We start from the raw sequence: 14,819 nt of genomic DNA, 5'->3' as shown, positions 1-14,819 counted from the left end.
TTGTTTTGGAGACATTCATCACCTGGAAATCGGAGGGTACATGTAAAGTGACGTGGGTGTCCACCGTTTGTATGTGCATAACACTTGAGTGTACCCATCTCTTAACTGCAACTCCTCCTACACCACTGAATGAAATTCAATGAGACTTTCACTCAATCTTTATTACATAGTGCCATTGTGCAAATTCCATCTTTCTGTTTCAATCGGACAGATGTTTGGGTTTTCCCACAGCTCAACCTGGACACTGAAATTCTATAATATCGCTGGTACCTATCTCTTATCCGCAACTACTCCTATATCACTGAATAAAATTTAATATGACTTTCAAGGAATCTTTTTTACATAATGCCATTGAGCACCTCCTATTTTACGTTTCGATCGGAGATATTTAGGGTTTCCCATAGCAAAAAATGGACTTTGTCATTATACTCATATGGGAGGAGGGGTATCACTTTGTGAGATTAGTGTTCACAGTATGTTTAGTTTTACCTGTATACATGCATTATGTAAAATTCGGATCTCTGATTTTGGCCCAACCATAACCCTTGGTTCATAATTTAAACAAGAGGCCCATGGGCCACATCGCTCACCTGAGTAACTTTGGCCATGCTGTTCTTTACCAGATTCCCCCCCCCCCCCCTTGTAATACCTATTGTGGCCCCGCCCTACCCTGGAGGGTCCTGTTTGAACAATTTAGAATCTACACTACCCAAGGATGCTTCCACATAAGTTTCAGCTTTTCTGGCCCAGTGGTTCTTGAGAAGAAGATTTTTAAAGATTTTTCCTATATATTTCAATGTAAAACTTGGATTCCCTATTGCGCCCCACCCTACCCCGGGGGTCATGATTTTAACAATTTAGAATCTACACTACCCAAGGATGCTTCCACATAAGTTTCAGCTTTTCTGGCCCAGTGGTTCTTGAGAAGAAGATTTTTAAAGATTTTTTCCTATATATTTCAATGTAAAACTTGGATTCCCTATTGTAGCCCCCGGGGGTCATGATTTTTACAATTTAGAATCTACACTACCCAAGGATGCTTCCACATAAGTTTCAGCTTTTCAGGCCCAGTGGTTCTTGAGAAGATTTTTCCTATATATTTCAATGTAAAACTTGGATTCCCTATTGTGGCCCCGCCCTACTCCCGGGGGTCATGATTTTAACAATTTAGAATCTACACTACCCCAGGATGCTTCCACATAAGTTTCAGCTTTTCTGGCCCAGTGGTTCTTGAGAAGAAGATTTTTAAAGATCTTTTCCTATATATTTCAATGTAAAACTTGGATTCCCTATTGTGGCCCCGCCCTTGCCCTGGGGGTCATGATTTTAACAATTTAGAATCTACACTACCCAAGGATGCTTCCACATAAGTTTCAGCTTTTCTGGCCCAGTGGTTCTTGAGAAGAAGATTTTTAAAGATTTTTTCCTATATATTTCAATGTAAAACTTGGATTCCCTATTGTAGCCCCGCCCTACCCCCGGGGGTCATGATTTTAACAATTTAGAATCTACACTACCCAAGGATGCTTCCACATAAGTTTCAGCTTTTCAGGCCCAGTGGTTCTTGAGAAGAAGATTTTTCCTATATATTTCAATGTAAAACTTGGATTCCCTATTGTGGCCCCGCCCTACCCCCAGGGGTCATGATTTTAACAATTTAGAATCTACACTACCCCAGGATGCTTCCATATAAGTTTCAGCTTTTCTGGCCCGGTGGTTCTTGAGAAGAAGATTTTTTAATGACCCCACCCTATTTTTGTCTTTTCTTGATTATCTCCCCTTCTAAGGGGACTTGGCCCTTTATTTTTATAATTTAAACTCCCCTTCATCCAGGGATACTTTGTACCAAGTCTGGTAAAAATTGGCCCAGTGGTTCTTGAGAAGAAGTCGAAAATGTGAAAAGTTTACAGAGGGACGGGCAGACGGACGACGGACAACGGGTGATCAGAAAAGCTCACTTGAGCTTTCAGCTCAGGTGAGCTAAAAAAAAAGGTTTAATACAAATATGTTTTGCTTATGATTTGGTGTTGTCTTACAACACTTGAGAAAATTTCTTCCTATGTACTTTCTTGTAAACTCTGATCCCCTACTATAGCCTCAACCTATTCCCACAATACTTAAATCTATACTACCTGGCCCCAGGATCATAAAACAAACTTAGACTTAAGTAAAATTTTCAATCACCTGTAAAATGCATATTAATTATAAAAGTTATCTCAAAATTTGCAGATAACAACGCTTTTGTAAAGCAATATTGAAAAATATTTTAATTTTGGTCTGCTTGACCTCTACAACATCTTGGTAAAACATAAATATTTTGACGTGAGCTTTAGATGTTTCATGATCCTGGGGCCAGACGTTCTTTGCATTTCAATATTACTATAATGGCTTTGCTATTCTTAAAAAGATTTTTTGATATTTCTTCCTATACATTCCTATGTAAGAATCTGATCCATATTGTGGCCCCACCATACCCCCAGGAGCAATGATTTGAAAACAGACTTGAATCTGCTTGAGGATGCTTAATACAGGGCAAACTTCTCTCATTTTTACTACATTCTCATCATTTCGGGTATGCCTCTTAATGATCTGAAGAAAATCTGGTTCCTACCTAAATTCTTTAAAATAAATATTCAACTGTTAAAAAATATTTTAGGTTTTTTAATCATTAATGCTTTCAAAAATACACAACTGTTTATAAAAATTGCAGCAATAAAATTTGTTGATACCTCATTTTCATTTCCATAGACAATCGTGTTGCGTCAACTGGTGAAAAAAATTCAGTCAGAAAAATGTGATAGATTACACACTTCAAAAAAAGGTCTACTGATTGACAATAGAAGTTAATTGTTTTGTATTTCATATTTCATTCACTGAATACAGAATAAGTACAAACAACATTATATCATGAGTGAAAATTTCAGATCAATTCACCACACATACTACCTTAGCTTTCATCATGCACACACAAATTTCTAAAACTGTGTGCCATGAAATAAAGGAGTTTCTCTGGAAGCATCAACAGTTTACATCAATCAAAAGACATGATGACAAAATAATGGACCATGGTAAATACATACATGAATAAAGTGATGGGTGATCATGTGAAAGATAAAAGACAAATTAAAACCATTGCTTCTGTCTATAAATAACATCATCACAGACTGGAACCACTGACCATTACTAGCTTCTGACCACATGATACACAAACATGGCACTCCAACGACAAGTGTCACATGTTCCACATACACCTTCCATTGTAAGTTTTGCAGTGTTCTTTTCTACAGGACATTTATGTTCTATAAAAAGTAGTCAGGTTGTGGCTTTTTTGATGGAATACCTCTGGACTCCTATAATGTAAAACAATTCCTTCAATTACCTTTTGCCTGATTTCAGGTTACATGTACAATATTCTAACTATTTCTAAACAAAACTAACATTATGTCATTATGTGCCATGTCTTATCGCCGAAAATATAAATGGTAAATGAACTACTATATTTACTACTCAGCTCATTCCAACTAGCTTTTATTCAATTTCATAGAATGATCATAATGCCTTGTTCACATGGAGAGTTAAATTTGAAATAAACATGGAGAGTTAAATTTGAAATAAACATAAGTACTGTGAATTAAACTTAAGTTGCGTTCACAAGGAGAAATGACTGCTTTAAGACTCATTAGTTTAATTTGAATTATTTCGAATTAATTTACTGTGAATTAAATATTTCATTCCTATTCGGGTGAACATGGCAATAAATACCTGAGGTGCTGCTTCAAAAATTGTGAAATCCCTATCCAAATGTTCATCCAATTCCAGAATTGCTGCAACATTTCCACATCTGAAACAAAGAGAAGACAGTAAGCTTTGCATCCTGATTATTTATACACTTTAATAAAAAGTAAATGATGTGTATTAAACTGTTTATCTTTTGTAGGAAATCAGAAGTCTCTGATGAGACTGTTGATCTAATGGTACTAAAAACAAAGGAAGAGAAAAATAACAATTGGCACTGCAACTACATGTATGTCATTGTCATCACCCATAGAATTATATTTCCTTTAAAACATTTTTAAGATTTTATTGAAATTGGATTAAAATATAAAAGTAACTTTTTGAAAGAGTTTCACATAAATTTTTATTCTAAGTAATCATGGCAGACCATTCATTTAAATTAAAAACCAATAAATAGAATTATTTATTTCAGTGTTGCCTTTTCTATTGCACCAAGGCTTTTTATGACATTGGACCTAAACTGAAGGAGGAAGAGATAATGGAAACTAGAACTGTCCAAAAGGGACAAATACCCCCGCTGGGTTTTTCAGAGAAAGTACCAAATCACTAATGTTTTCTAGATGTGAGAGGTGTTCACAATTTCCTTAAACATTTACAGTGAAAATTTAATTACTCATTATATATTTTTATATGTCCGTCTTACGACGGGGCGTATTATGTTATAGCGTTCATGTTCGTCCGTCCGTTAGCTTTTTCATGTCCAGCTCATAACTTTAATACTATTAGGCCTAGAATTATCAAACTTTGTCAGCTGATACATCTAGGGTAGAAGGTGTGTCGCACATTAAAACCAGGTCGCTCTGACATTTAATAAAGACGCTATGGCCAAATATGGAAAAATCATAACTAGAAAACCATTAGACTTAGAATCAAAAAAACTATGTCTTTTAACTTTTAAATTACACAATCCAAAAAGATGTCAGAGTATTGCAGTATCTTTATTAAAAAAGTGTTAAATCAAGAAAATACTAGTCTTATTTTTTTCATTATGTTCTTTACAGCAATCTGTAACAACAAAAATTCCACCTCTCCCATGGGTGTAATGATCAGGCACTGGTCAAGGAAAATTTTGATGGCAGAAAATTGCATGTCAAATTAGAGAGAAATTAATGAGTTTAGTGTGAGGAGATAACTGGTAGAGCATCTCTGATCAAGCAGGTGTTATCTACATCTCTTGGGAATTGGGCAAAAGGAATCAGTCTCTTAATTAATTGCTTGTGTTGTATTGAATTGTTCTTGTTGGCTAGTCTTACTTTCAAGATAAATTTGATGTAATTAAAACTAATTTGATATTGTATATAATAATTAAAACTTATATGATATTGTATAATATAATTTAAACTAATTATTTATTGTACATTTTTTATTTGAATTTTTATATCTTTACAACAAATTGCAGACTGCCTTGTCTCGCTAAGATGTCATTCAAACAAATGAATCTATACTGTTTATGATAATTTAAAAATATTTGATGGGCGTATCATGCTCTGGTGGGGCACTCTATTTAATGAATGAAACTAAGGTGCAGCCTAATAAAACATCAACACTAATAATTACAGTGTTTTTTATTACATTGAAAAAATAGTTTGCAACTATCTGTCATCTTTGTGAGACATGACACTCTGCAAATTGATTGTTGAAAAAAAAATATCATAATTAATTATAGAAAATCAAATTTATTTTAATACCTTTATATCAAACTCATTTTAAAAATAAAAGGCTGGTTTTAGTAACTATGTATTTTCACAGACATAAATTACAATTAAGAGACTTAGACAACAGAGATCTTTATTTCTTTCTGCCCAATTCCCAGGAGATATAGATAAGACCTGCTTGATCAGAGATGCCCTAACAGCTTCCCACACTGAACTCATTAATTAATCTTTAACTGGATGCATGTCCACTCATTACTCCCAAGGGACAAATGGATTTACACTATCTGCTGTGTAATGTAAAAACTGTTTTTAATACTTTGTGTTTTTTTTAGTTCTAATGAGTAGTTTTAAGCTGTAGTTCACATTTTTGTACAGATGTTCTAGATTCTATGTCTCAAACCTTAGACATGAACCCGAAATGACTAAGTCAATAAATTAAATTAAAAAAAAAACACTTGTAAAATGCAGAAAAATTATCAAATAATGTTGAAAATACCAGGTGCACATCTTCATATGGTAAATAATAAGTGTACAAATTTTCATACAAATCTATGCAATAGTCTCTGGGAACAGATACAGACAAAACCACATAATAAAAATGAAAAAAACACCTGTAAAATGCAAAATAATTATCCAATCATAATGAAAATACCAGGTGCACACCTTCATATGGTGAATAATAAGTGTACAAATTTTCAGACAAATCCTTCCCACAGTTTCCAAGAAATGGTCTGGACAAAATCTCGTCTACAGACAGACGGACAGACAGACGGACATGCTGATTCCAATATACCCCCCTAAACTTCGTTTGCGGGGGGTATAAAAACATCACAAACTTTATATTTTCAGTAAACATGGCAACACTGTTCCTTGAAATCAAAATTATGTATCTCAGTGTAGTCTACTTGCATACCAGTTGTATTGAAATTGACTTAAAAATGTAGGAGGAGTACTGTTGCTAAAAACAGTTTACAGACAGATGCACAACAGACACTTTACAACCACTTTTAGACATTTTAAATCCATTTGCAACCAAAGAAACATTCTACTTTAGTACAGAATTATATAATTGGTTCACAGCAAAATACCTCTTGAATGTTTCTCACACTTGATTGACTTGAACAAGAGTTCAGTATCAGTATTATAAACAACATTATTAGGCTAAGTCAGAGATAAATTTAAAAAAAAAATAAAACTATTTTTCATTCTCTTTGAAACCCACTGGAAAGAAAATTTCTTAACAGGAAAGCTTTAAAAGGATTTTAGCAAAACAAGATCACTATGTGCCTGCCATGCTATGCAGGTGACACTACAAACAATCAAACAATAGTACATTTTCTTACCTGTAACAATAGTTAGGAGCTGACCATACAGTTAATACCGTCTCACTGAAGTGCCACTTGTATCCCTCCATAACTAACTGATGAGCTCGACATATAAGGTCTATACTGTTGGCTGCATTAAACTGTGCCACCACGTCATGCCCAAAGAGATACCCTGCTCCTCTTGGACTCACTCCCCAACCCTGCATATCTACACAAAAAATTAAAGTCCTGGTTTTAAGTTAAATTATCTTTATCATGTTTATTAATTTACAAAGAAAAATGTTTTTATACTGTTGAGACTTCAAGAACCTGTAATACTGTTATCTGGACAAAGAACATGTATATAACTTCATCGATTCAATAATTCTTTTCATTAAGGACAGACACATACCTTCAGGGTCAGACCATAGAAGGTCACACATTGGGCCATCATGTGGTACTTCCTGTTTCCTGTCTATTGCACGAATTTGGTCAAGTGTCTGTATAGAAGGGGATAATCCACCATGAACACAAAATATCTGTAAACAAAAAATAATAATAAAAAGATATATAAAGATAAAAAAAATCCATTAAGTGTTAATAAAACTTGGTTCTTTCATATACATGTACCTTTGATGGGAAAAGAAGCTTTGAAGCAGTGAACAGTTTCATATTGTAATAACTGACTGTTCTGTTTATCTTTTTTCCACTTTTTCAAATAATATGCATCCCAAATTTTAAAGCACTTGAGCTACAAATCTACAGCTAAAAAATGGAAATATTTGCGATTTGATATTTTTTTTTTTTTTTTTTTTTTTTGAATTTCAAACTTAAAGGTAACATTCCTTTGTCAACATTTTTTAAAGAAAATCTAATCAACTACACTGAATATAGTGAATTAAGAGTTTTTTGCATGTCAAATTTTTGCACGTTAATGTAACAAATATCTGCTATACAAAAATTTTTTTACATTGCACAATAAAAAGCTCAGATTCTACAGAATCATTAAGGATTTAGAGTAATCTGCCCATAGATAATCAAAGATTATCTCAAGCTGAGCCTAAAAGTTTCTCAAAAAACAAGAAAAACCCACTTTCTTACCTTTCCATCTATAATTGCTGAGAGGCTTAGATAGTCAAATATTTCTGTGCAGTATCTCCAGACAGTGATTGATCCATATTTTCTCAGACACTCATCATAAAATCCATACACCTGTGTAATCTGCCTGCTCTCATGGTTCCCTCGGATTAATGTAATTCTGTCTGGATAACGTACCTGCCATACAAATAAAATCAGTGTAATGGTTTCCAACTACCATAAAGTCATATGTAAATCCTTAAAACAGAGGTAATCAAAGATTACAGAGCTCACCTCAACGAATATTTACTTTAAGTAAGGCAAAATCCCACACTAAACTAATAATCTAATCTGTGCATCCCTAGATGTAACATATAGGCAATTTTGATCCATGTAGGGCTTGCAGTTACTTGGGAATGGACCTATCCTAAAAACTTAAACTGGTCAGTCATCCAGAAAAGGCAGGTCAGATCTAGCATACAAAGCAAGTCTGTTTGTGCATATCCCTTGATGCATCATAATTATATGTTTGGTCCAGGTATGCCTTATAATTACTTGGAAATGGATCTGCTCAAAAAGGTTTAAGCTGGTCAGTTATCCTGAGAGCATATTCCACATCCATTATCCGGAAAGCATATTTCACATCCAGCATCTGAAGTAAGTCTGGAAGCGTGCATCCCTAGATGTATCATCAATGCAAGTGTGCTCTATGAAGGATTTTTAATTAAACTAGAATGAACCTGCTTCAAAACCTTTAACTTGGACACTCATTCATAAATATAATCAAATCTAGTATCCAAAGCAAGTCTGGTAGTGTGCATCCCTAGATGCATCATGCATCAAAGTTTGGCCCAATTAGGGCTTGAATTTACACTGGAATGAACCTGCTGCAAAAACTTTAACAAGGTCATTCATCCAGAAAACAAAGGTCAAATCCAGCATCCATACCAAGTCTCATAGTGTCAAGGATGGGCACGATAACTGAAAAATGTAATCGATTAATAATCAATTACTTAGAGGAATTTTGGGTAATCGATTATTAATCGATTACACTCATTTTTGATAGTGTCATCACTAGATGCAAAATCCATCCCAAGCTTGGTCAAGAAAGGGTTTGCAGACTTGTCGAAATTTTTAAATCACTAGATGAAATCCCGCGCAAGCGCGGGAAATTAAATTTATACCACTACCGACATAAAATATATTATAGTTTTTACTGACAGCTACAGGATTATATCAGGAAAAAAAATCCCGCATGAAGTAGATGTACATCTCAACCCCCCCCCCTTTTGTAAAAACTCGAAAAATAACAATTTCATTTATTGACGTTTATTGTTAAACCTGTTGTACAATGTTATTGATATTGTATTTCTGATGCTCTTATTTCATTTCCGCCAAGGATAAAGCAGCGAATATGTACATTTTACTGATAAATTGATTTGGGGGAGGGGGGGGGATTAACCGGTACTTGGGACTTGGTTTGTAAATATGTATGTACTTTATTGGTAAGTAAATAATGTACTTAACTTTTACATATGAATAAGGTACATACACTTTTATAACCCAAGACCCAAGTACCTGTGTAAAAATTAGCTTTTAACGCTCTATGAATAGGCCGAGTATTCTATACTAAAGACCCTATTCAGAAAAAAAAAATGAAATGTATTGATTAAAGCACAACATTTTACAGCTTTAATTGTATTTGAACAATACCTTATTCACTAATTTTCTCTTTTCATGTAAGCAAGTTTATTTCGAAGTACAAATTGTACTTCGGGTTCGTTGCCACGATGCTCTCAGTGAGAATATACACAAATTTTAACGATTAATTTATTAGGAAAACTTACTACATATATGTAATAGTCTTTCGATATATAAATATGTTAATAACTTATAGTGTTATCAACGATTTACCATTATTTCAATGACCATTCACACAAAAGCTTTTTTTAATGTTCACGCAGCGTTTTTCTTTATAACATTGGGTTCGATGCCTTATGATGTTCTAGAAGCTTCCGTCAATATCAAGATCGGTGAATGATGAAAATATTTTGCACATTTTCCTTTTTAATCGGTTATCACAACTTATTTCTTTTATATCATTTAAATCAAGTTTTGATTGAATAATGCAGTGATGACTTTTTATGAAATATATAAACGATTGCTTGTTGTCAGTTTCATTAAAAATTGCCAGTAACTTAGATCCGCCAACCGGAAACGCCACCGTACTCACGTTTTTGCTATTTCATGGCTGTTTATAGAAAATGAAAGTAGACTTTTAATTTAATGTTCGATACTTACTATGCGAGTGAAATCTAGATATAGTTTACGGACATCATCTTGTATCTAGTTTATTCTTAGAGGAGTAAGTAGGAACTCTGGTGCAGCCGTTTCGGAGTTTATTTGCAAAATTTATTAATTTAAGTATAGATTATCAGACATTTGGTCTGACAAAGTCAAATGTTCTGTCGGACCAGTCAAAGTTTTCTCAGACCAGATACATGTACCTTATTTTGACGCTGTGAAAGTCATATAAATAACAGCTCCAAAATGCCCTGGATTATTTTCAACAGCCTTCAATCCTACAAGTTTCCTTCCTTGGGATAGAAAGTCTTTAATAAAAGACATAAATGACATGTTTTATGACTTTGCTATAACAAATTTAATTGGCTATCGTCAACACGCCGTGTACGCAGCCATTTTTTTTCTGTGTTTGTGACCTTTAGCTGCACATCCCGATCCCGACCTTTATTAAATTTGCATCACGCTCGATTTTTTTCAAACGGTCATCTGGACCGACGTTTTCTTAAAAGTTGTCGGTCCAGACAAATTTTTACCGGCCTTGCCGACAGGACCGACGGATTTCGACAAGTCTGGGTTTGAAGTTACACTGCATTAAGCTTACTCAAAAACTTTAACCTTGTCATTCATTCAGAAAAACGTAGGTCAAAACTAACACCTGAAGCAAGACTGAGAGTGTTCATTCCTTGATCCTTGCAAGTCTTGTCTGGGGAGGGCTTGAAGCTTAACTGGAATGAACCTGCTCCAAAACTTTAACCTGGTCACTCATCCAGAATACGTAGGTCAATTCCAGCACCTGAAACTAGTCTGGTAGGGTGCATAATAAATACATCTTCACTGCAATTCAATGAAAGGCATAAGGCTTTTAGTTACTTTAGAATGAATGTGCTCCACAAACTTTAACATAGTCACTCATCCAGAAAATTCAGGCGAGAATCAGCATCTGAGCATGTCTAGTTGTGTGTATCCTTATTTGTACCATCCATGCAAGTTTGGTCAACATAGGGCTTGTAGTTACTTTACAATGAACCTGCTCCAAAAACTTTAACCTGGTCACATTAACCTGGTCATTCTTTGGCTGAAAATGCAGCATCTGAAACCTGTTCTGGTACAATGAAACATACTAAAAGCATTGTCCATGCAACCCTGATCAATATAGGGCATAAAAGTACTTGAAAAGAAATTTGCTCCATAACCTTTAATCTGGGATACCAACACCAACTCCTAGGGTATTACAAGAGCTCCCCCCAACTTTGTTGAGTGGGCTAAAAATGCATACAAGACTGCTTATATACTTTTTTGCCTTAAAATTGCCATAAACAATAATAATATACTAAAATTCTTTCATCTGATAACAAATCAAACTCTTTTTTAATCAAATAAAACACATATTTTTTTTCTATTTCATCAATGATCAAGTTTCAATATAAATATATTTTACTACACAATGAATGTGAAAAAATTCACACAAACCTTGAGGGCTAACAATAACAAAAATGTTTCTACGCTGTAAAAGCCCCGATCCACGAAGTCTCCCATGAATAAATAATTTGTGTTTGGGACATCACCTCCAACTTTAAAAAGTTCCTTAAGATCATAAAACTGGCCATGGATGTCTCCACACACCTTTCAAAAATAAGCGTACAATAAATTTAATTTCATTATAAATGTTATTAGTAAGAGTACATCTATGATGTCATGCAATATGTGAGCAGTTTATCAACATTTCAAATATAATTATTGTAACATGTATATTATGCATAAATTTTATATTGAGAGTTTACTAGAACTTTCTTGACGGTCATCTTTTGCATGCAATGTCAAAACTGAAAGTACAATGTAACATTATCAGATTTATTAAAACAATGACTTTGGGGATGGGACATACCGTTACTGGTGAGTCGACTCTTTGTACATTGCTCTCCTCCACCAGAATTTCCCGAGCTCTGGCACATAATGCCTTAACCTCACTCTCTTTTATCACTTCACATCTTCTCAACTGTTCAATTTGTCTGAAAACAACATTGTGAAAATTCAAAAAATAATCTGCACATAGGACAAGCATATTTTTGTGTGCAATTAGCAATAGTTTATTGATTACTACTATTTTGTGTTTCTCTTATGATGGAGGGCAAATCAACCCAGATAAGTTCCTGCAGAGAATTCAAAGGAAAACAATACTCTTTTAAAATATAATGAACTAAAGGCCTTTCTTTTAATAAAAGCACTTTTGAACTACAACCATAATCATGATGATGACCAATGCGATAATCTACAATAAGCCGTTTGAAGAGGTAATTCTATGTTATAAGTGTATATAAAGGTTTTTAATTTATGGTATTTATAGGGGTGAAACGATACACCTCCTTCACGGTTCGATACGTATTGTATAATTTTGTCTCGGTTCGGTTATTTTCGATACGATACATTTTGATAGAAGGAAACAAATTCTACGTTGTTTCATGCTTTCTTTTTCTAAATCTAGTCACATATTTTACGAATTTTATTTGCAAATTGACTAGAAGAAATTGATTAAAATTATTTTACTGTCAAAAATTATTTTACAAGCTATCAGTCATCAAAAAATTACGTTTTCTATACTTATTTACACTGAGTAACGTGTTATACCTTATGCCAAACCCGACTGAATAACGATCCCGACCGAAAAATGAACCGAACCGAAAATTTGAGATTTTGCACCGTGTATCAAACCGAGAAAAAATACCGCGGTGCATCGATACCGCGGTGAACCGTTTCACTCCTAGGTATTTAGTAATAAATACAATAGCACTTGCCCAACAGTCAACCCATCAAACATATCAAACAGTGTTACAAATTTTCCAATGAAAAAGGCGAAGATAAAAAAAAACAATACAAATCGAAAACAGGTCAAAGATATGAACACCTGCAACCACCAATAGATGAGATGATTTATTTGAGAAGTGCCAAATAATGAAATCTTTACTTTAAACATTTATGATCTGATATTCTTACTCAAATGAAACTTACCTGTCTAAATCACTGGTCATTTTTTTTCTACTGGAATTGGTGAACCTGTAATAAAAAGGGAAAAAATTGTTCATAATCTAAATTTCATGTCTCTTAAAGATCTCTTATAATACATTTGATTGTGTCCAATTAGCATATTATTTTTAAGATTGCATGGTTTAACTTCAAATTACAGCATCAATACATCGGTTCATTTTCCTCAAACGAAGGGTGACACTGAATAACCCATTATTAAATCCTCGTGAAAGGACTGTTCAATTAATGAAATATTAAGAATATAAAATTTATGCCATGAAAAAAGTAATATATGTACAGTGTGTAGTGTTTCAAAGAAATTGGATAGTTTGGCTTGCAAGTTACGTGTTTGGACAACGCTAGTTTTTCTGGGTGAATCACGATGAAAAATGAAAACATGAAAAAGGGAATCGATGTTGCTATCTTATATACTTTTCAATTCATGACTTCATACTTAAACATAGAAATGTATGAATCACTAAGAGGACAGATAACAGAATATTACGAACCAGTCGCGACGTTCCCAAACCTTTCTCTTTGACGTCACAGCCCTAATCTCGAAGAAATCTCGAATAAACGAGATCAATATTATTTTTTCGTTTTTTTATTTTGTAGGCTATATGAAAAAGATTATATTATCTTTTTATCATAAAGAATTCATTATTACTATTTTTAATTATTTTCTTATCAATATTTTTTAATGTATCATAAAACCATTGACGTACAACTCATAACTTTCCGAAAAAGTACGAGTTTCGATGTTTTTGTCATTTGCAATCAAAATTTTGACAATTTCTATTATCAATGTTCTTGGGCCTCTAAGACAAAGTGTGATATATCATGTTGGGGGTGTAGGGTTTTTTTTTTGTTTTGTTTTTTTTTTTAGATAAATTTTAGATAAATATAATTTTGCTTTATGTGCATTTTTTCATTAAATGATCATATTTATTTACGCTTGATTTGCATTTAGGGGCTGGGGTTACATAAATTGTCGTATCACCCAGCAGAGATTGTTCGATTCCAGTGGCGGATCCAGGAATCTTGAAAGGGGGGGCGACCAGTTTGGGATCGGGGTAGGGGCCCACGGCCACACCAAAAAAAAATAATGTATTAAATCTTATGTATATATTGGACACAAAAGGGGGCGGGCCCCCTGGGCTCCCCTCTAAATCTGCCAGTGCATTCTGCTCAGTTTAAAACGGATGATGAATAATTTTAAAGGAATTGGGAATTCGGAAATAATAAATCTACCTAATCACAGAAGCATATAAATAATAGGGTTACAGATTAATATAAAAAGATATTAAACAAATTACCTTTTTCATGCATTTTTTACAAACTTGTTAATAATCTACATGTATATACGTGTGATTAAAATTTTGACTGATGAGTCGTTAAAATATATCAGTGATTTTTACAAATACACTTATATCGGGCACTGCCAACACTGAAGTCTAGTGTACATGTATGTGAAAACTATACAGATACAAATTAAAGTTATATATTTATCCAACATTTTTTTCAAAAACTGTTAATGATTGTCTGTTAATTTCCAAAATCAATTTCACCCCCCCCTTTTTTTTTCTACTCGATCCACTGTAAGATGCCTTTTTTAATTAATTCAAAGTTAATCGTTCAGTTTTTATGATACATTTCTTTTGTT

The 14,819-nt window shown here is 33.7% G+C and overlaps 1 protein-coding gene across 1 annotated transcript; it reads right to left on the bottom strand.

Moving 5' to 3' along the window:
• Window positions 1-2,645: 2,645 nt before the first annotated feature.
• On the bottom strand, window positions 2,646-13,688 carry LOC133197619 (serine/threonine-protein phosphatase 4 catalytic subunit). Its single transcript, XM_061333726.1, has 9 exons — window positions 13,666-13,688; window positions 13,142-13,186; window positions 12,021-12,144; window positions 11,606-11,758; window positions 7,856-8,029; window positions 7,167-7,293; window positions 6,794-6,983; window positions 3,763-3,841; window positions 2,646-3,350 (listed from the first exon to the last, which is right to left on the bottom strand). The coding sequence occupies exons 2-9, from the start codon at window positions 13,159-13,161 to the stop codon at window positions 3,300-3,302; spliced, it is 918 nt and encodes a 305-aa protein (XP_061189710.1). The 5' UTR covers window positions 13,162-13,186; window positions 13,666-13,688; the 3' UTR covers window positions 2,646-3,299.
• Between the last annotated feature and the right edge of the window lie 1,131 nt (window positions 13,689-14,819).

The sequence above is a fragment of the Saccostrea echinata genome, unplaced genomic scaffold, assembly GCF_033153115.1.
Source record: "Saccostrea echinata isolate AGI-Se365-2 ecotype Australia unplaced genomic scaffold, CSIRO_AGI_Sech_v1 ptg000030l, whole genome shotgun sequence".
In the NCBI taxonomy this organism is placed as follows: domain Eukaryota; kingdom Metazoa; phylum Mollusca; class Bivalvia; order Ostreida; family Ostreidae; genus Saccostrea; species Saccostrea echinata.
This window is presented reverse-complemented; position numbering and strand designations above follow the sequence as displayed.

Coding starts and splice junctions, on each gene's coding strand:
- LOC133197619 (XM_061333726.1), bottom strand. CDS start 13,161: ATGACCAGTGATTTAGACAG. Junction 11,759..12,020: donor GAGTCGACTCACCAGTAACG/GTATGTCCCATC, acceptor TATTTTTGAAAG/GTGTGTGGAGACATCCATGG. Junction 8,030..11,605: donor TGTTATTGTTAGCCCTCAAG/GTTTGTGTGAAT, acceptor TTTGTATGGCAG/GTACGTTATCCAGACAGAAT.